At 49.6% G+C, this 21914-nt stretch overlaps 1 protein-coding gene across 2 annotated transcripts in view; it reads left to right on the top strand.

Annotated features, from left to right (window-relative positions):
- Positions 1-21476, top strand: part of MAMLD1 (mastermind like domain containing 1) — an 87109-nt gene extending 65633 nt beyond the window's left edge. Inside the window, exons 5-7 of one of the 2 annotated variants that reach the window (XM_037821727.1) lie at positions 14723-14966; positions 19134-19218; positions 19692-19827. In XM_037821727.1, the coding sequence (XP_037677655.1) occupies positions 14723-14966; positions 19134-19174 (285 nt within the window). In that variant the 3' untranslated portion in view covers positions 19175-19218; positions 19692-19827. Of the gene's footprint in view, positions 1-14722; positions 14967-19133; positions 19219-19691 lie in introns of both variants that reach the window. The other variant, XM_037821726.1, reaches the window with a different exon arrangement.
- The last annotated feature ends 438 nt before the right edge of the window (positions 21477-21914 follow it).

Raw genomic sequence — 21914 nt, 5'->3', positions numbered from 1 at the left:
AAAGTTTTATGGTTTTAGCTCTTATGTTTAGGTCTTTGATCTATTTTGGGTTAATTTTGACCATTTTTATTTTTGTATTTAAACACGGTTGCACATAAGATCTTAGTTATACCTTTCTTTCTAAATTGGGCTGCAAAGAGCTGTTAATTTGGGTCAATTTTTTAGCTGCTTTGGGAATAAATGGGATTATACATCTTCTAACTACATTTCAAAAACATAGGGACAGAGATCACTGTGTTGGAAAAGTCTTATTTTAAGACTTATTTCCTGAATCGCCAGGGAATGCAACTCCAGGCTGTTGAATTTGGGAAATGCAGGCTTGGAAGTTCCTGCTGTTACCAAGAACCAGGTGTGTTTTTTCTAATTTCTGTTTTGGTTTCTGAGAACCATTACTGATCCACCTCAAAGCTACGTTCCTTTTTCAAAAAGCGGAAATGTAAAATGAGCCTCTTATCTACATGCCAACCTTTTAAAAAGTCAGTATTTTTTTCTGCCAGAAGTTGAAGAATGAGTGAGCTGATGCCTTGCAGCGAAGGCAACTTTAGTTTGTGCCCTTAGATTAATGATGCGACAAGCAATGGGGCCAACACCAAAGCTTATGGTGATGCCAACAGCTCCTGAATGCAGATGTCGTGACGAAAGAGATCAATTGAGAAACTTTTTAAAAAGACTTCATAACTGCCTTATGAAAGGTGAAAATGCAGCCACTTACCAAAACCTTCTGTCTGATGTTTGGTTTGGTTTGGTTTGGTTGGTTGGTTGTTTTGCCTTAACATACCTGAAGAGAAACAATGAAATTTGTTGATGTCAGGGTGCCCAGAATGAGACCTTCTAAAAACAAAGTGTATAAATTATTGTATACTAAGTGATTTAACACAGCATGTGCTCGACTGTACCCTCCCCCCACTTCTGGAACCTCCCCCACCCCCCAGCTCCCCACCCCCACCCCATCACATCCATTAATGATCCCACCTCAGGGATTTCTGGAAACCTTTCCTGAGGCCATTTGTACTTTTAGCCAGTTCTGACCTTTGGGAGTTGGCAAACCCTCCACCTGGGCTGTTTTTGAGCTTGAAGGGGGAACAAAGAGCAAAATATTGCTTAGAGTTAAAGCCCCCCACTCCCACCCCAACCCTCACCCTCCACAAGGAAAGAGTTTCTGCTTCTTTCTAAGGAGCTGAAAAAGTTTGGGATTTGATTGGATTTTGTTATTTGCCCACAACGACAAGCACTGCTTCAATTTCTTTGCTGCTGTTGCTTTGTTGCTAGATGAGAGCTTATCGCACCAGTTCCCCCATCAAAAGCTGTGAGGCCCCTGAAAACTGAAAGGAATGTGAACGTTTTGAATAACAGCTTCTATCTTAGAGAGAGGGATAAAGACGTTTCTCCACTGATCAATTTCTTCAAAGCTTTGTTCCTTCTCTCCACATTAACCAAAAGTTTCATGGTAGATTAGAAAATGCGTGGCTAGGAATCACACAGATGAATAGTCCAACTTCATCAGCAATTATTCCATCTTTTCCTTTGCTTTGGGAGCTTTGGATTTGCAGCTAAATGCATATCGTCTAGCTGGCTTTTTCGCCGGTAGAATACTGCCAAGTTCTACCATCCCGCAATGTTGAGTAGAGGAGGTGAGCATAGCTGTGGGGACCCCAACTTCTTTGCAGGCCCATGTCTGGTTGGCTCACGAAGAGATTTGACAAAGCCAGCTGGCTCGGTAGGCCAACAGATTATAGCAGACTCCTGCTTTGCCGTTTTGAGTAATGATCATTTATTTCCATGTAACAAAGCTCCGAACCCGGTGTGAAATCCCCAACCACTCCTGAGCTAGTCTATGACTCTCTGCCATATCAGGCCACCCTCCCCATCATGAGGGCTGGAAAATGCAAAAGGCAGGTTTGTAACCGAGGACTCATCCATTGATAAAACTGAGTTTGTTGGCTTTCGACATGTTGCCATGGCCTTAGGAACTGACAAAACTCCACCAGGTCCCTGCCACAAGCAGAAAATGTTTGTAGGACTTGCAGAGCTAGACTGACATTCACTTTGAGTCTACGATCCTTTTCACACCCCATTTTCTGAGACCAGTTACAAAATCCCACGGTCCATGAACATTCTAGTCCAGTATGTGGTAGCCGTGGCCCCACCCGCCTGAGCTCATTGTCCACTCAAAAGCCAGCTCACACATTCCCTCATGGAAGAGGTTCTTGAAGGCTGAGCTTGCTTTTCTAATTCTGCAGACAGTTGGTTTGTGACTATCTCCATTCCCAGGACATCAAGTTTTTGACATAATATTGGTTTAGGAAGAAAGAGAATGGACCCTCACGACTGTTTCTAAAGCCATTAGCATCCTACTCAGCAATGCCTCTTGCAGGCTTTTAATATTTTGTTTACAGTTATTACCTCTGAAATCAAATCTCAACCTTCTGGTATGTTCTTGGACTTTTCAAGGGATTTAAAAATTCAGGAGCTTGGTGCCGATAATTGCTTTTAGGAACTAGCACTGCCTATTTTCCATAGATGAATTCCAGTTTGGATTGTCAATTATTTTCTTCACAGAACCCACAAAGTACAGATCCGAGTTTGCATTGGAACTGAATATGATCCAGAAATTCTTAATGTTGTTAAGCTTCGCTGTTGCCTCTAAAGTGTGCCTTGCATTCTGCTAATGCAAAATAGAGTATTTGAGCTTGAGATCTGAACGAAGAGCCCAAGATGACGATATTTGCTCCACACCGGACGTGTTGACTGGAGTGTGCTGGGGTGGATAATGATAAGGGAACGTGACTGAGGACTGTGCAGAAAACTCAGTTCAAACTGGCTTAAACAATAAAGGGGACTTACTGGCTCCTGTGAATGCAAGTCTAGGGCTGGTGTGATTCAGCAGCTCAACAGTGTCACCAAAGATGCTGTTTCTTCCCTGCCTCTTCTGTAGCATCGGCTTGGATCTAAGGCTGGCTCCCCCTTGTGGGCACACGATAGCTGCAACTCCAGGGGCTCCAGGAGAGACGGCTGCTTCTAGAAGCTCTGTCAGAAGAGCAAGGACACTTTTTTCCCAGAAGCCCACAGGAACTCCTCCAAGCATACTGGCCTGAAATGATCGCATGCCCACTCTGCTGCTCCATTTAAGCCTGAGCAAAGTGCCACACCCTGGAACCCCCAAAGCATAGGGGCTGCATAGGGCAAGTGCGGCAGTTGCCTTCCAAAACACCTACCTCTGTGGGAAATCTATTTACCCCTCCCCAAAGGGATCCAGCTCCAAGTCTAGAAACGCTGGGTAATGTGCTGTCCCCATGTCCCAGGTACCTCTGGCCACCATGCTCACTCGGCAGCGAAAGAACAGGTTTGCAGCAATGGAAAAAAAACAAACGCTTGGAATGAAAGAAAGAGCACACTCGCCCTGCTGGAGACATTCCCATTCAAAAGAGTTTGCAATATTGTGTGAGTCAAATGAGACGCAGCTCCAGGCCATATCTGCCCACAGGACAGCATCAATCAGGGGCTTGGGAAACTTGGCTTTTACCACCAGCTTCGTTACTGAATTTCTACCATGAGCCAGACACTGAGCACCTTCCCTCCTCACCCCCTCTCTTCCTTTCCCAGCACTCCCCAGTTTGCACATGGAATCAGTCATTTATTTGAGCAATTATCTGCTTCATGTCTACTCTCCTAACTAGACTGTAAGCTCCACCAGGTAAGGGACCGTGTCTGCTTTCACTCGCCATTGTGTCCGCAGCACTCCGCACAGGTCTTAGCTCCTAGTAGGTGCACATGAAATAGCCAATGGATCAATGATTGAGTGAATGTAATCCTTACAACAAGGTTAGCGTTTTCACATTATAGAAGAGGAGACTAAGGTTTAGCCAAGCCTACAGCTGATTAAGTTGTGGAATCCAGATTTGGTCTTGGGTCTGTCCCACTCCACCAGGCCATTTACTGTCCTTGTGACTGGGTTAGAGGAGATCAGTGGTGCCCCAACTTGAGTGTGCGCCGCCCTCACGCTGGAACCCGGCTGGCTGGGCCCTGCCCCCAGAGGCTCTGAGTCAGCAGATCTGAATTCCAGTGGTGCCTGGGAATTTGCATTTGTAACACGTGCCTAGAGGATGCTGATGCTGCTGGCCCAGGACCCCTGCTCTGAGAACTGCTAGTGCAGGTGATCCTCATGGCCCTTCCAGTTCAGGCCTTTAAGATTCTGGGATTTTTCTTAGCTATCTCTTCTGCCCTACATTCCTCACAAGTGATGGCTTTGCAAATGGGATACACACGACTTTACCACAAACATGCTTCTCCCAAACCCTAGTGGCCTTGGTGTCTGCATCCAACTCTCCCTGCCCTCTTCTCCGTGGGAACCTGGTGCCCTCAGGAGCCCAAGGCACCTCCCTCCCTCCCTGCCCTCCCGGGCTCCTGTCTCCAGACAGCATCCCCTGGGGCACCCAGCTCCCTCCCTCCCCCAAGCCCTCACTGTTTGCCAGTAGGCACTTGAGGAAGGCAGTAGAGGCCCCTCTAGCTCCCAGCCGGGCTGATGTGGGTCAACCCCAGTTTTCCCACTGGGGGAGTGGGAGTTGAGCAAGGCTGGAAAAGATTGCCCTCCAGGAGCAGCCCAAGGCTCCTGACGTTTGGTTCAGGACTCTGGGCTCAGGCATTTGGGGCCTTGAGGGAAGCAGAGGGCCTCGCTTCTGAGACAAGGACGGGCACTTCCTACGTTCTTTGCAGTTGAGCACCCATGCCGGGATTCCCTGCCCAGCCCGGAGCTCTTTATCCTCTGCGGCACCGAGCCCAGCAGTGAGAGCTTTCCCCCTGTCGATGAGGAAACAGGCTTTGAGAGGTACTGTGACTTTCCCAAGGACACGCGGCTGCCAAGTGAAGGAGGTGCTAAGTCTAGACCCCAGGTCTGTGGCCGCCCCTTCTGACATTCCTTCCTACCCCTCGTGATTGGTGACACAGGAGTGACCAGGTTCCATTAGTTCTTGGACCACCTACTGCCAGGCCTATAGAGAGGCTTTCGCTGCAAGTGGATGGGCGTGTCATCCAAACTCTTTGGGGGAAGAGCCTCCTCTCCTCTTCCAGCGTGTGACAACTCTCAGAGCCCAGGCCGTTGACCCTGGTGGAATCAGGGCTGAATGGCAATCAGTAAATGCTAATGGCCAGAACTTCATGCGGGGGCTGGAGGGCTGGAAAGAAGCAGTGGTGCTGGGACACCAGAGGCCCAGTGGCTGGGAGGTGGAGGGCAGTGGGGAGAAGAGCCTGGCACAGTGAGAGCTCTTGCTTCCTGGTGGGACAAGGAAAATGAGGCGGACTTTTCAGAAAGTCAGGGGGAGAGATGTGCAGCTGGGCCCCGCCTGGGAAAAGGCTCTAGATGGGGTGGGGTGCATTCCAAACAGCTGGCCACCAGAGACGGCACTGCTATCACTGTCCAAGGACATTTGGGGGGTGGGGTGGGGACAGTGGTGTGTGCCAGAAGGATTCCCAGAGCCTTTGGATTTGAGCTGAAGAAGGGAGGTCTGGCACCTGGCTACTGTTCCTCTGTCTGTTTCACCACCAAGGATTTTGCCCCTCACCCCATGCCCCTGGGCCTCCAAAAACCTCCGTGTCCTCTCTTCCCAAGGGCAGGTGCAGGGGCTGGCAGCAGTGTGCAGAGTAAGCCTTTCCCAACACTGGCCTGGAGAACTCAGAAATATGAGGCGGTGCCCTTTTGACTTAGAATCAGAGAGGCATTGAAAGGGGTCACTTCTGCATGGGACACTCACCTCTCTTCTCCCTCAGTGGCATCTGCTTTCTAGATAGGGAGGTCTCCTCCAGGCTGCATTCGAAGCTGAGCACCCTCACTTCCACTTTCCTCGTGTCCCTTCCTGGCTTTTGGGCCAGAGGAAGTGGCTGCCTTTGGGGAAAAGGGGTTTCAAGAAGACTCACTGGACTGAAAATTGGACGTTGCCTCATGAGTTTTGGTCCGCTCCAGGTCGGGGCAGGGCCCTTCCCTGCCACGAGCTTCAGTGACCCCACCTAAGCCACGGAGAGTTGGTTGCACCCAGTGTCTCCCAGACTGTGAGCCAGGGCCATCCTGGGGACTTGAGTGAGAGGACAGCAAAGAAGGCTCTCCCCCTCCCATGAGAGGAGAGAAGGAAGGAGAGCAGACGGGTAGCTGTGAGGGAGAGAGGCAGGGAGGCACAGGGTCATGTTTGTGGTTGAAACACCCATTTGAGTGTTTATTTTCACAATGTCTCTGGGGAGAAGGCAAGCCCCAAATCCTGAGCCCAGGAAAGGTTGGTGCTCATGGCAAGAACTGAGGTTGCCGACACAAGGCAAGCTCAAGTTCCCTGGAGAGAGTGGCTGAGCCAGTTCCCTGCAGCCTCAACACTCCCCTCATCCCCTCTGACTGGAGCATCCCCAGAAAGAGCTGAGATTGGCAATGGAAAAGAAAAGTAAATACTCCCTGAATTCCAAAACGACTTTTTTAACCTCTGAATGATGACGCCTTTATATAAACTTGGATTGTTCATTTGATGAAGCACTATAGTTCCCACTTACATGATGCCTGTTTTTCCTGAAGGAGATCTTTTTGTTAATCTCATAGAAGAGTACATAAAGCATATCAATAAAGACAGCCCCCATGTACCCACCACCCAAGTTAAGAAATAGAACATTAAAAAAGCCCTCCATGTACCCCTCCCGCCTACAGCAGTAACCACTGCCCTGATTTGGAGATAATCATTCTATTGCTTTCTATATACTATCATCACCGACTGAGGGACTATAAATAAATAGTCACGTCATTTTGAACAGCCAAGTGGGAAGCACAGAGCTAGGTGTGTAAGGAAAGAGTCAAAGTGCCACTGTTAGATGAAGGCTTCCAGAAGAAGAGAACCTAGCATTCCCTGGCTCTAGTCTGCCCCCAGCTCCCTGTCCTGGGAAGTCGGTGGCTGAGGTCACAGTGAACCTTGGAACGTGTAGGGTTCCCCACCACCAAGACTCCTGGGAGAGCAGTGGACACAGTGCTGGGCACGCAGGAGGAATATGGTTGGAGGGATTGGGCTGCTCTGTTGTCTGCCTCCAGCAGGTGCAGCTGCCAGGTGGAAGTCAATGGAGAACACCTCCAGGTGATGACATGAGTGTCCTCAGCTGATCCAGGTAGCAGGGCCTAGAAGGCAGAGCAGGGAATTCACCAGCAAATGGTCATCCAGAGACCCCGACCCAGGGCATAAGCCCCTAGATCTCTGCCAGGATCGGGGTGAGGCAGATGCTCAGGGACATGGAATTGGGGAGGGGTTCCAGGGATCCATCAGCTTCTTAAACAGCTTTCAAGCAATTTCCATTACGTTAACTGGCCCACTTTATCCACCAGAGAGGACCTGGAGCTCCTGCTCCTGAGCCTGCTCCTGAGCCGGATCCTGAGCCAGATCCTGAGATTCTGGCACATAGAGCCAGTTGGTTTCCAGCTTTCTCTTCTGCCATCTTGTAATTCAGCCTCCTTGGGTCTGTTCAGTCACTTAACTTTGGGCCATCCTTGTGGGACTGTGCCTTTAAAAACAAAACAAAACAAAACAAAACAAAGCCCTTACTGTAGTTTGAATCTCACTTTGGGAGGGAGTGAATTTAGGTGTATATGTTAAATCTGCTGTCTAAATCTGGAAGTCTCCAAAGGAAATCCTGCTGCTCCCTTCCTCGGTTTCCTGAATGTGATGGTTAGTTGGATGGCTCCTCTGAAACCCTGGTGCAGGGGACGACTGTACCCAGCAGGAGACACTGAGGTGGGGGAACACGTGGAGGGATCTGCATAAGCAGAAGGGTGATGCTTTGAACGTTGCTTGATCTTGAAGCATTTTTAGTGTTTGTGATTAAAAGCCTGGAATTTGGAATAAGTCAAACATGGGTTCTTCTTCCAGCTCTGCCACTTACTTACTGTGTGACTTTGAGCAAGTTGGTTTGCTTCTCTGAACTTTAATGGCTCCATCTTTCAAGGTTGCTGTGAGGATTAAATGAGATGAAACCTGTAATGTCTTTCACTAGGTGCCTGCCACCTGGTACACGTTCAACACATCGTAGCTGTTATCAGCATTATCATGACACACTGAGAACTTTCCAGAAGCTGTCAGAGCAACTAGTGCCACAGACTGCTGAGACTCAAGGCTCCAGAGAACCTTGATGCACTTCCCCTTTGCCCCAGGTCCTGATACCCCAGTAGCAGTCCTCTTGGCCTTGTCTTGCTGCCCAGGTGGTTCCCAGGGCCCACCTAGCCCAACCAAACACATGGGCATCCTACTTCATTATCCAGCATTACTGAAAACAGGCCCAGCATTCACCATACAACATGAAATTTAAATTTTAATTAATAACAAGGACACACTATTAAAAATTCCATTCCTCATTCGTACCAGCCACATTTCAAGTGCTCAACAGCCACATGTGACTGATGGCTACCATACTGGACAGTGCAGCGGTAAAGCATTCCATTCTTTCTGTGATGAAATGCACAGCAGCCTGTTAAGAAAGCATTTGGTGGGGAGGATTGTGGGGAGTTGGTGGAGAAGGGGGCTCCAGGAATCAGTTTCTCCACTAAAACAGCTGTTGAACTGGCAGGAACTGTCTGAATCAGCTGTTTTGAAACTCTGGAGTCTGGTGGAACAGTGTGCAGCATCCAGGGAAGAGCTGGAAGAAGAAGCTGGTAAATTGCGGTAAATATTGGTGAATTTCACCTTCCATGCTACAGCTACCATCTCCCATCCCCAGCCTGTGGCAGGCAGCAGTAGGGACTGCAGCCTCAGCTCCAGGTGCAGCTTGCTGGTGCTAGGGTGGGCTATAAGGACCTAATCTTCCAAAACCCAGAGGTCTATGGTCTGATTACCGATCACTGCATTTGATTACCTCCTTCAGTTTGCTGGGTGGCCATTGTTCCAATCCCTCTTAAGCAAAAGCAGCAGAGGAGACTCGAAGAGGCAGTAGCTATTTTCTCTTTCCAGTCCCACTTGGGAGCAAAAATAGTTTAGAAAGTACCAGCCCTAAACAACAACAACAAAGCTTAGCAATTCTAGAGGAGTAGGAGAACTAGATATCCAGAGTTATAACAACATAATACTCAGAATGTCCAGTTCTCAACAAGAAATTACAAAATACAAATGAAGCAGAAAAGTATGGCTCCTTCATGGAAAAAAATAAAAGAATTTGCCAGAAACCATCACTGAGGAAGTTCACACATTGGAACTATTAGTCAAAAACTTTAAACCAACTCTCTTAAATGTGGTCAGTAAGTGAAAGGAATCCATATACAAAGAGCTAAAGGAAATTAGGGAAATGTATGAACAAAATAAAGAGATAGAAATTATGAAAAGGAACCAAACAGAAATTTTGGAGCTGCTAAGTACAGTAATTGAAATGAAAACCTCATTAGACTGATTTAACAGCAGATTTGAACATGTAGAAGAAAGAAGCCACAACAGTGAAGACAAAACAATTGAAATTATCCAGTGTGAGGAGCAGAAAGAAAAAAAAAAGAAAAATGAACAGAGTCTGAGGGACCACATATGTGTCATTGGCGTCCCAGAGGACAAGAGAGAGACAAAGGGCAGAAAAAGTATTTGAAGAAGTGATGGCCAAAAACTTCCCAAATCAGATGAATGACATAAATATACCCATCCAGGAAACTAAATGAACTCCAAGGGGGATAGACTCTAAGAGCTCTACACCAAAACACATTATAGCAAAATTGTCAAAATCCAAAGACAAAGAAAGGATTTTGAAAGCAACAAGAGAGAAATGACTTGTCACATGCAAGGGATCCCTAAGTAAGATTTACAGCAGATTTATCATCAGAAACCATGGAGGCCAGGAAACAGCGGGATTACATACTTGAAGTCCTTAAAGAAAAAAACTGTCAACCAAGAATTCTATATCCAGCAAAATTATCTTTCAACAATGAAGGAGAAATAAGACATTTACAAAGCTGAGTGAGTTAATTAACAGAAGACCTACCATTCCAGAAATGCTAAAGGGAGTCCTTCAGGCTGAAATAAAAGGAGTCTACACAGTAACTTGAAGCCATAAGAAGAAATAAAGAACACTGGTAAAGGTAACTACATAGGAAAATAAAAGATCTTGTATTGTACTCTTGGTTTATAACTGCTCTCCCTGCCCCCATATGACTTAGGCAAATGTGTAACATAACATTTAAATCTATGTTAATGGGCATACAATGTATAAAGATGTACTCTGAGGCAATAACAATATGAAGGGAGAAGGGCAAAGATATCTAGGAGTGGAGAGTTTGTATACTCCTGAAATTAGTTTGCTGCTAGTCAAACTGGGTTGTTATTAGTTTAAGATGTTAATTTTAATTACAAAGGTAACCTCTTTAAAATTAGAATTAGAATTAGAATTAGAATTAGAGGTACAAGCTCTGAAATCAGATCCAGGTCTGTATCCCAGCTGTCTGTGTGGCCTGAGTGAGCCCCTCTGCAGTGCCACATCCTGTAAACTGGGGATAATCTCAAAGGCATGTGTGCACAGAGCTCAGTAAATATGTTAGTTGCCATTATTTTCATTGTATAATTACAGTCATTCTCTGTTTACTGACAGGTTTAGTATCCCAACAGCGTGGGAAATGGATGAGAAAATGTGCATAAACATGGAAAAAGGCTCAGCTGACAATGGAGGGGGGCATGGTTAGGGATATGGGAGGATCTGAGTTTCCTTTTTTTTTTGTCTTTATTTCTTTTCTGGAGTAGTGAAAATGTTCTAAAAATTGAAAAAAAAATTAATTTTGTTGATGGATGCACAGCTGTATGGTGGTGCCGTGGGCAATTGATTGTACACTTTGGATCTTTGGATAGTTGTATGGTATCTGAAAAATCTCAATAAAAAATAATAATAATAAAAGAAAAAAAAACAAAAGACAAAAAAAAAGGCTCAGCTGATCGTTGACATTCATTCCAAAAAAGAGAGCAGCACAGTGCTCACCAGATTATAATCTCCCAATAGCCTGTGACATTAGACCAAGCCCATAACAGAGTAAAGTTGATTGGATTCTGCAAATACTTGCTGAGTCCTTTGCTTGTGGCAGGCACTGTCTGGGGAGTGGAGGGATGGAGAAATGGTTAAGACATGGTCAAGTAGGAGCGGTCAGCCACCCAGAGATGTTCAGCTGCAGGAGCTGGACCTCAAAGGATACACAGGACAGAAACTTGGAGAAAGGGCCGTCCAGGCTTGAGTGAAGCAAGGAGGACAAGTACAGAAGACAATCCCACAGGGCTGGCTGCCTGGAGAACTCCAAGGCGATGCAGGTGACTGGGTCCAGGGTCGAGTTTGTGACAAATCCCAAAGATGGTCGGAGTCAGGCGATGGAGAACTTAAGGGCAGACTTTGCAGGATGCGCCGTGTTTCCAGGCAGCGGTGAGCCATTGGAGGATTTCTTGGTAGGGAACCTGGGCCAACCTGGTTCCAGCAAGCTTCCTGGCAGTCCCAGAAAGCCCAGGCTTGGGGGAATGAGTGGGTGTGTCCTCCGTGAAATCAGGCACCAGACTTGCATAAGCCTCCCCTCCCCGTGGTCTCTTCCATGAAGTTCAGAATCATGTGGAACCAGCCAGTCCCACAAGTGGGTAATCATGCCTGCCAATTATTGACTTACTTGCTTTTCTATGACTTTCAGTGGCTTCAAAGAGAGGGATGGATTTGCCTTATGTTTGGAAACCTCTAGAAGTTTAAATGTCCCTAACAACCTTTTCTTTGGGGGTAGGGGGAGCCTCCCACTTAAAGGATGTGTGATCTGCAGTTTCTTTTCCTAACTGAATAAAACTGAGAAAGTGCAGGAACATCAGCTACAAAGCTCTCTTTCGACTAGAGTCAGGGTTGCATTTCATCTCTTTTACTTACTTCATTCTGTCACTGGGGGTTGCACTGGTCTGAGAAGTGCTGGCTACCATTCTGGCCCACCAGGCCCTTCCCCACACTGTTGGGACATCTGCTACTGGTCCTTTGCACGAACCACCTGCAGCGTTTTCTGCCAATGGACAACTGAGGACCTGCAAGCGTATGTTCATGCTGATGGGGGGATCCTGTTTCCTGACCCATCACCAATACCCTACAAATCACAGGAAGCTATGAGGGCTTCCTGAGCAAAAGCTTAAAATGCTTCAGTTCTGTACAAATAAACCCAGTTCGTGGCTTTTAGAATGTGTCATCGCGGAGTGAGCAAGTAAGCAGAATTCTGATACAATGCACAATTCTTGTATATTGGGATCTTTAAAACTCCAAAGTGACTTTAAAATACTGCTTAAAATTAACAAGGAGCTAGATATACAGGCATATGGACTTGCTAATTGTAGAAAGTGATATTTCTGCTCATGTCCCAGATGACCTTGCTCCAAGGACAAATTGGAGCTTGATGAAATGAAGTTGCAGATGGCCAGTGAATAATGAAACGACCCAAGGGGAGGGGCACTGAATCTTCTCTAGTTAGTCGGTAAATTCCATCAGAATGGCAGGAAAGTCTTTTTTTTTTTTTTTTAAATTAAGTTTAGTTTTATTGAAATATATTAACATGCCATACAATCATCCATGGTATACAATCAGCTGTTCACAGTATGATCATATAGTTATGCATTCATCACCCCAATCGATTTTTGAACATTTTCCTTACACCAGAAAGAATCAGAATAAGAATAAAAAATAAAAGTAAAAAAGAACACCCAAATCATTCCCCCCCATCCCACCCTATTTTTCATTTAGTCCTTGTCCCCATTTTTCTACTCATCCATCCATACACTGGATAAAGGGAGTGTGATCCACAGGGCTTTCACAATCACACTGTCACCCCTTGTAATCTACATTATTATATAATTGTCTTCAGGAGTCCAGACTGCTGGGTTGGAGTTTGGTAGTTTCAGGTATTTACTTCTAGCTACTCCAATACATTAAAACCTAAGAGGTGTTATCTATATAGTGCATAAGAATGTCCACCAGAGTGACCTCTCGACTCCATTTGAAATCTCTCAGCCACTGAAACTATTTCGTCTCATTTTGCATCCCCCTTTTGGTCAAGAAGATATTCTCAATTGCAGGGAAGTCTTTTTCACAAGTATGTTGAGGCACTCGGTAAAAATATTTCATGTTGTTCTTTTGTTTTTGTGTTTTAATTTTTTTTGGGGGGGGGCAGTCTTCACCTCTAAAACTCTCCAGGTAGTTAGGTTGTCTTCATATTCCCATTGTTACATATTTATCATTTGTTCTTAAAAATCTGCCTGCAGCCTCCCACCACCCCCCCCTTTTAAACCTTGCTTATACCTTTTTTAATGACACCTTCTAACTGTTTCTACATTTCAAAAATCATTTTCCATATGGCAAGTTAATGTCTGAACATACACTCACATCCACACCATGGCAAACTACGTGGGAACAAACCTGAGTTTACATCCTGGTCCGCTACTAACCAGGGGTGTGACTGTGGGCAAATTACTTAACCTCTCTGGGCCTCAGTTTCCCCACCTGTAAAATAAGGACAATAACAGCTCCTACCTCATCTATGTCTTATTTATAAGGATTGAGTGAGATCAGATATTTAAAGCATTTGGGTTGGTGCCTGGCACTTAGTAAATGCTTGATACATTCAGTGGTGACAGTTTTTATTGTTATTTCAATTGACACATCCAAATGTCTACTCAGCTCTCATCCATTACAAGGACTTACTCACAGTTGGTGTTTACTAAGTGTTTATTGCAACGAATTGAATTGACTCCAGGTGTTTAGCTTTGTGCTGAACAAACTCTTAGATTTGGGGGCGAATGTTTCCCGTTTCCCTGGGCTGTTTGGTAGCAGATGCAGATGGTCACTTGCAGCTTGGGTGTTAAGAGAAAAGCAGGCGCGTGAAGATGCTGTTTCATACAGAAGAGAAGCTACTTCCCATCAGGCAGGCTCCCCCCTGGGACTTCTGGTCCCCACTGTTGCCAAGCGCTTGGTGGGCTTATCAGGGCATCAGGGCTGTACCAGCCGCCCAGTGGAGTTTGGAAGCTTTCCACTGTCGACTCCGAGGGCTTTTTAATTGCCTTCAGCTGAAAGAATTGGGTCATCTGTTCATTCTGGCACAATCCCTGTCTTCTAAAGTAGGATGGAGAGGTGAGGTGCCACCCACATGCAAGTCCCGAAACCTCGGGCCCCTGGAGGTGTGAGGTCCAGCGGAGGCTGCAGTTCAGGAGGACTTGGCTGGTGGGAGACTTTGGATTTTACACTCACCATTTGGTTTTGCAGATTCCTCAGCATGTCTACACACTTACCTACAAACCAGTTTAGAGTTGTGTGCATTGCTGCAAGTGTGGAGTGGGGGTGTGTGACTGTGATTGGTCAAAGTCATTGAAGATGAACCAGCCACTTGCCTTAGCTTTGTTCCTGTTTTCAACAAGACGATAATTGCTCAAGGCAGGGGCTTCTTAATAGGGGATCCAGGGATGGGGATCAAGTGGCCCCAAAGCCCTCTGGAATTGTAGGCAAAATGTTGGAGGGCAGGACACCTCAGTGCTTTTTTCCGTGAAGAGAGACCATAGCTCTTAACTGATCCTCAGACGAGTCTGTGACCCCAGAAAAGTTAAGCACACGGTGCTCTCGGCTTTCGTTTCCCCAAATCAGTTTGTGTGTGGAAACACAACACCCCAAAGACCCAGCCAGGAAATCAGGGTAGTGATGAGATCAGTCAGAACCTTGTCTTGGCCAAGCAGCTGATGGATTGTTCAATCGGTTGTTGTAGACTCATGTAGACAAAGCCTGCAAGCTCGGGGAAGCCAGGGCCCCCCAGGCCAGCCTCGGGCGACAGCCCCCGTCCTGCCAGGCCCTGGGGAGCGAGTCCTTCCTGCGCAGCAGCTCCTTCGCTCAGGAGCTGGCCCGAGACACCGCCTCGCACAGCGCCTCAGAGGTGGCGCCCTGGGGCGCCTGGGAGCCGAAGGCCTGGAGGCAGGTGCCCGCTCCACCTCTGCCTAGCTGCGACGCCGCAGGTAAGTGCCGCCCCTCTCCGCGCCTCGTTTCCCTCCTGTGTGACGCGGGCGCGGTCCCCCGCTCAGCCTGCCCGCAGCCTGTAACGCTCTGTACTCCACCTGCCAGGACTTTCTAGCGCTCGCTCACCCTGCTAATTCTCTCCTTACTCCTGGGCGTTATTTTGCAAAGGGACAACCCAAGGCCAGCAGAGTGCTCCAGGGGGATGAGTGGGGATTGCCCTGGGTGCTCCCCACCTGCCGACAGACTGTGAGCCTGATGCGGACAGGGCTGAGCTTCTGCACCCCTGAAGCCCCACAGTTCCTCTCTGCCTAATTCCGGAAGCGCCTCTCCTGCCTGCCATCTTATGTGGGCTCAGCACCCTGTGGTGCTCCTCGCCCTCAGCCCAGGACTGCAGCTCCAGAGAAGGGGGAAGGCAGATTGCCCCACCAGAGGACTGGAGGCCCAGGGAGGGAGGACACGGTGCCCAAGATGGCTGTGAGTTCGGATCGTCTTCTAGAGTCAAGAAGGAAAGGCTCACCTTGCCCCGGGAGTCGCATCGGTGCTTGTGAGAGCAAGATGGTGCGCGGCAGCCGGAGCATGTGACTTGGCTGAGGCTTTCACTGGGAGCATGGGGTGGGCATTCTGGTGCCTGAAATGTGCACAGGATTTGCAGGGAGCACTGGGGAAAAGAGTGTTTTCTGAGGGACAGTGGTCAGGAGACAGCCATCCAGCTGTCCCCTGTATCTACTGCCCTGTCTGGAAGATGAGGCAGTTCTTTCCATGCTGGGGTTATTGAGGGCCATTTCTCTCTTTTTAACCACCTTTTCTCCTTGTGCTCTCACAGACACAGTGCTCTGCAGCTCTTTGCTTTTTTGCTGAAACTGGAGTGATCTGGTCAAGCCAGGGCAACAGAATTAGCACAGCAGACAGACAAACTGTCCACTCAGAAGCCACAAACAAGGGGGCCCCAGCTAGCTTGCCCCAAGAATTTGATCCCCCCACACACGCACTTATGTCTCTTCCCAAGCCAAAGCATGTGTTACTATGTGAAATGACAGTGATATCCCAGGGAGGCGTGGCCCTGATGGCACATCCTTCACTCACCATCATCCTGCCTCCTCTGGAGCATTCTAGAGAAACTTGGAGAGTTAGCAGGGATGGAGGAAGTAATCAACTCTTGCCTGCCATTCATTGCAGGGAACCTTTCTGGAGTATTCCTACCCAATGGCTGCTTGCACACTTCCAATGATGGGGAGCTCACCCCTTCCAAGCAGCCCCTTTCATCTTTGGAAACCAGTGGCCAGAGGTGTTCCCAGTGATTGGCCTCCCACTCAGACAGAGCCATCTCACACCCCACCCATAGCACTTCCTTTGGGAAGTACAAGTGCTGCTCTAGGGTCAGCAGAGCAATTTTTATCCCAGACATTTTAGCACTTCACCATCCAAACTTTGTGTCCTCCAGAGAAAGCCCCTTGGAAAGGCCAGCACTTACTCTGCCTTTTGACTGTGTCCACCACTCAAATCCACCCTCCAAGGCTGCAGAATTGCCGTCCCTGGGACCCCTTGGCCACCCTAGAGCTCATTAACCTTTGGGACGGCTAGCGGAGTGCCTCGTGCTGTGGGAGCACTCACCGGGCAGGGGACCCCTGAAATGGGCTTTACAAAGTAAGGCTTTAGAGCCACTCCCTGCTTCTCCCAGAAGCTCTCTCCTTTTACTCCCCCTCAAAGGCAAGGTGCTTTCCTCTAGGCGGTCACGGGGCAACCCCAGTCTCAACCAGGCTGAAAACCAGGAGCTGAGTGGGCATCAGTCCGTGAGTCCTGCTGATGAGCTGCCCTCCTGCTGACCACCCCACCCAATTACAGTGAGCCCTTGCCAGAGGCAGTGATTGAACAGACAGTGAGATTATGTCCCTCTATGATGAGGGACAGACAGGCGGCATTAGCACGTGGTGGCTGATGAGGGAGGCCATGGGGGGAGTGTCGCAGGTTCCTGGGTGTCGGGGCAAAGCTGTCTGAATGTGGCCCTCAACGTGAGGGCCTGGAGGGGTGGCAGAGGAAGAGCCTGGGGCTGCCCTGGGGCTGTCAGTGTCACCAGGCACGGGAGGACCAGGTGTCAGGCCAATGGCAGCCCCAGCAAAATGAGGCATTTGACGGCCGCGCTGTCTGGGCCTTCCTTCCAGCACTGGGCAGCAGCTTTCACCCACCATTTCCTCCTGGGCCCCGAAAACATTGGTCATTTCCTGTTTTCTCCATTTTCCAAGGGTTCTAGTTGTCAGTGTCAAAAGGCAACAACTGTTTTCTTGGGGCTTATCTCTGGAGCACATTGATTGGAACAAAGGATGGGGCCTCCGTCTGCAAAACAAAGGAAGCGGCCACCTGGGGAGGGCTGGAGGGACGACAGGGCCAGGGTGGCACGAGGTTTGGGCCGGGAGCTTTCTGTCGCAAGGCCGCGGCCCAGTTTCCCTTCAGCTTCAGACGCTTTGGATTTCGCACCACCTTGGATGAACCCTCGCCAGCACCCCTTTACCCAGGGCTGTCTTTTCTCTTTGCATCCCGTTCCCTGTGGACTTTTCCGTCCCTCCCCTGCTTTTCCTTACTCTCTGGCACCCCACCCTGAAGACCTCTGTGCTAATGGGCGACCAGTGGGGATGGATTTAGGGGTGGTGTAGCCTTGCAGGCCACACACGTGTCACTTTGGGCAAGTCACTTAACCTCTCTGAGCCTCAGATGTCATTTCAGTAAGTTGGGGACAGAAGATTTCTGCCCCCTGCTCCTAGGGCAGGGTCAAGGGCAAGAGCACAAGGGGAGGGAAGCAATACAGTCCAAAATAGCTGTCCAGCCTTGCATCTCAGGCAGAGCCGAGCGTCCCGCCGTGTCCTGAGGCTGTGGCTTTGGGCAGCTGTGTGACCCCCTGCTGGGGTGAGGCCAGGGTGAAACAGTGTGTGCAGAGCTTAGGAGAGAGTGCCCAGGGCGGCAGCCCGGCGTCCCTGTCCACCCAAGCCTTCCCGAAGGGGGCAGCACCCTGGGGCAGCCGCCAAATGCCCACAGCCCAGCAGCCTGGAAGAGAGTGAGGCAAGAGCTGGGACGGGAAGCAGGTGAAGGGCAGGATTGAAAAGCAAACCCGAGTCTTCCCAGTGCCATGTGTTTGTCCTCTCTGCCTTGGCAGGAACTGCTGCCAGGCCCAGGAGCTGGGCACACTTCCAAGCGCAGGCTCTCCACCCCGTCCCACTCCCACCCCAGCCCCACTGGGCCCCGGGAGCAGCCGCCTGAGAAGCCACTGGCTGGAACACCCCATGCTGTAGGTTCAAGTTTTCCAGCATCTTGAGAAGGGGGCAAGGGATAGCAGCAGGGGAGCAGAGATGATGGGGTGACTGTGGCCCAGGGTGTGGAGCTGCGAGCACTGGACTGGGAGTCACAACCTGGACCTGAATGGCCGTCATCTGATTCTCTCCCCACTTCAACCCCTGAATGGCTCCATGGCTCTTGGGCTGGAACTTTGGCCTCCTGTCCCCTCAGCTGACTCAGCCACCCAGGCTCCCTCCTCTGCATGCCTGGCTCTGAGCCTGGAGGTGGGACACTCATCCAGCCAAGCCAGGAGCAAGAAGGGAAGTTGTTGGTGTTTGGCTACCTGGTGATGGAGCGTGCATCCATCTGACTGGGTGTGATTGTCTGGCCATGGGTGCCAGGAGCTCCTGGAACAAGCCTGGGCTGTCCTGAGTCCAGTGCCAACCGCCACTGACACCTGTCCCCTGAATGCAGCCACCACCACAGGCATGTCCTGACCCGGGCAGAGTAGTGTAGGACTGTCACCTCCCTCCTTCTACATATGCTGCTTCTATTAACACAACCTTCTGTTACGTTTGCTGTTTTGGTAACCACCTCTCACTGCTGGCCCATGCTGAGCAGGCAGACATCCAGGATACCTACATTTTTTTTCCACATGCTCTTGCTAGTCAGCTCTGTCTTCCCTGCCCCATCCTGTGCTGTTGCAACTAGGTTTTTGAATCCAAGAGCAGAATCCTACTTTCATTTGCTTGGGAGGGCAGGTGTGCATGCAAGCCCTTGCTGGTGTGCTCACCGTGCTTTCTGCTCCACCAAAGCCAACTCCTGGGGTCCCTCGCAGGCATCCCAAGGCTCACATTTCCGGGTAGCTGTCATCTAACATGTCTCGTTCATTTTCTGTTTAGCAAGAGAAGCGGATCTCAGGTCTTACGGCAATGACCCCTGAGCGGGGGACTGACTACCTAGCCCAACAGGTGCGCCAATTTCAAGGTAAGCTTCAAGGTCAACATGTAGCCCCAGGGTGGGTCGGAGTCGCCTGGGGGTGGCAGGCGTCCCCACCCTGCTTTTGCCTCTGGCGCAGCTATGAATTATTTATTAGTTGGGGAGACGGCCGTTAGCCAAAACACCGGGCATGTTCCCTACCTCGTGGAGCTCACGGTTGGCCCCGTGCTTCCCGCACACCCTTGCTCCTCCGTTGTCCTGCAAAAGCCACTGCTCCTTTGGGCCTGGGTCCCAGCTGCCCAGGGTGGAATGGCACGTCGGGCAACCTGCAGCTGCAGGGACAGCCAAGTTCCAGGAAAGCTGGTGGCCTCCAGGGGCTCACCTTGTGGGGTAAGGTTCTAGCCTAGTGATACTAATCCAGGCACTGTTAGAAGAGGAGAAACCCAATTGGTGGTTGAGAGCGTGGACCTGGGGTCCGACGGAGCGGGGCTTGCATCCTGACTGACAGCCTCTTTCTGCAGCCGTCCAAGAACAAGTCACCTCCAAGTGTACCTGCACCAAGATGAGCTCCCCGGCCAGCCAGCACGTGATGGCACCCAGAGCTGGGCTCTTTCACAACAATCTGATTCCAAGGGTCATCCCAGCCACCTGGCACCAGAGCCTGATCTCACCCAACCCCCAGGTTCCCGTACCCACACACTCGGGCCAGACCCCCATGGACAGCCTGGGCACCGTCTGCCAGTGTGCACAGAATCCCAAGGCAGCCCCCTGGGTGGCGGCTGCAGCAGCAGCTGTGACCGCAGCGGTTTCGAGGGGGCCACCTCTGAGCCAAGTAGACAATGGCATTCAGCAGCATTTTGATAGCAACTCCATCTTCACTAAGGCCCCGGGAGGCAGGCCTGGCCGGAACGTGGGCACCACCCTAGCCAACCCCCACTTCAGCCTGTTGGGCATCCCCAAGTCCCTCCGGCAGGGCCTGGCCAGCTTTGGCCCCTTGAGTCCCATCCAGGGCATTGAGCCGCCAAGCCACGTGGCCCCTGCTGCGGCCACTGCCACCGCCGCCACCATCACTGCCAGCCGATCCCCGGGTCCGTTCGACAGAATGGGCAACCCCCCTGAGCTGCTCCCCCTGAACAGTCTCATTGCACCCCCTGACTGCAGTGAGGCGGGTGTCACTGACGCCCTTCAGAAGGGGGCCAGCGCGAGCCCCGAGGAAGACTGGGTGTGCAACCTGAGGCTGATCAGTGACATTTTGGAACAGCATGCCGCTGCCCAAAATGCCGCAGCCCAGAGTGCCGGCCAAGTCCCCCAGGGCACCCCCGGAAACCCCCAGGTTGACGTCACTCTCGACAGCAACATGAATCCATAGCAAATTCCCAAGGGACCCCAGCCCCTCCCCCCAGTTGTTTCTCATTACAATGTGAGTGGTCTCCGTCCATGCCCACCCCTCTCTCTACCTGTGGCAAAACGAAAGCTGGTAATTTTTCAAACTACCTGTACATATTTGAACATTTTGTAAATTGTTTTCCTAAACGTTAATGACAGAAGTATTTATACTTCATTTTGTGACTTTGTAAACAAAGTGACGGCATAGCTTTCGTTTTGGTATAGCTGTGTTTCTTATACATTGTTTTGTGTTTGTTATACATTGTTACAAATATGCAGACTGTTTTGTGAGCTCCAGTGATACCTTGTGAAGCCAGAGGCTGAGTCGCTTTGGGTTCCGACCAAGAAACGTTGTGCAAACTGCCACACGCCAAACACAACCACCTGGCCGTTAGTTTCCCTTTTCGCTAAAAAGTCTATTGCTTTGTGTGAGCCTTAATCTCTTCTGCAAACCTTAAGATCTCTGCTCGCTCTTTATCTGATGAGTATGTTGCAGCAGAAGCTGTTTTAGCCTACGTGCCCCCTCAAAGGAAAGTTGCCAGGAAGCTGGAGAGCTCCTTAGATTCAGGAGGCAGAGAGAACAACCTGAGTTTGCAGGGAGCAGGTGAGATGTTCCTGGTTTCAGGCCTTTCAGAATCTGTTTTGATCTAAGACTCCACGGTTTGGGGGGAAAAGTCTGTAAACATTGTTGATTTGGGGTTTGTCTTTGATGGCTTTTATCTGCAATTATCATCATGTATATTTAAATGTCTGTTGTGGAAAACCCACCCCCACTGTCCTGTAAAGTTTCCTGAGTGTCCAGACTTTGTGTAATCATATTTTAATGGCCACATCACAGTTCATTACATTTGCAATCCGGCTTTTGTTTCAAGCCAGTGTGTTTTTTCTTCATTCTGTAATAAACAGCCAGGAGAAAAGTGTCTCTATGTTTTCATTTTTCAAGGGATCGTTCTTTCAGAGACTACTTGATGTCTTGTGCATCACAGCACAGAAGCACGTCACTTTTTGACCCCAGTCCCTCATTTTACACAGGATGAAACAAAGAGGACAGGGGGAGGCCATCCTGGGCCGGGGGCAGGGGACAGAGCGAGAAAGACGCTGGCTGGCCCTCAGAATCCAGACTCTTCTTTCAGGCCATTGCTCTGTCGACTTGCTGACTACATGTGGCCCCAGAAATTAGAGGAGATAATGTGGACAATGGCATAGAAGGGCAGTGAAAGCTGAAACTTCAGGGCTCATGGGGATCCACTGAGAGGGTGACAGACCCAATTAAGGACCCAACTTGTCCCACACCAGGTTTCCATGGGGCACCCACATAGGGGGCTCTCCAGGGGGGCCTGGGGCAGGTGACATGTCTG

Source organism: Choloepus didactylus, chromosome X (genome assembly GCF_015220235.1).
Source record: "Choloepus didactylus isolate mChoDid1 chromosome X, mChoDid1.pri, whole genome shotgun sequence".
NCBI classification, from domain to species: domain Eukaryota; kingdom Metazoa; phylum Chordata; class Mammalia; order Pilosa; family Megalonychidae; genus Choloepus; species Choloepus didactylus.
This window is presented reverse-complemented; position numbering and strand designations above follow the sequence as displayed.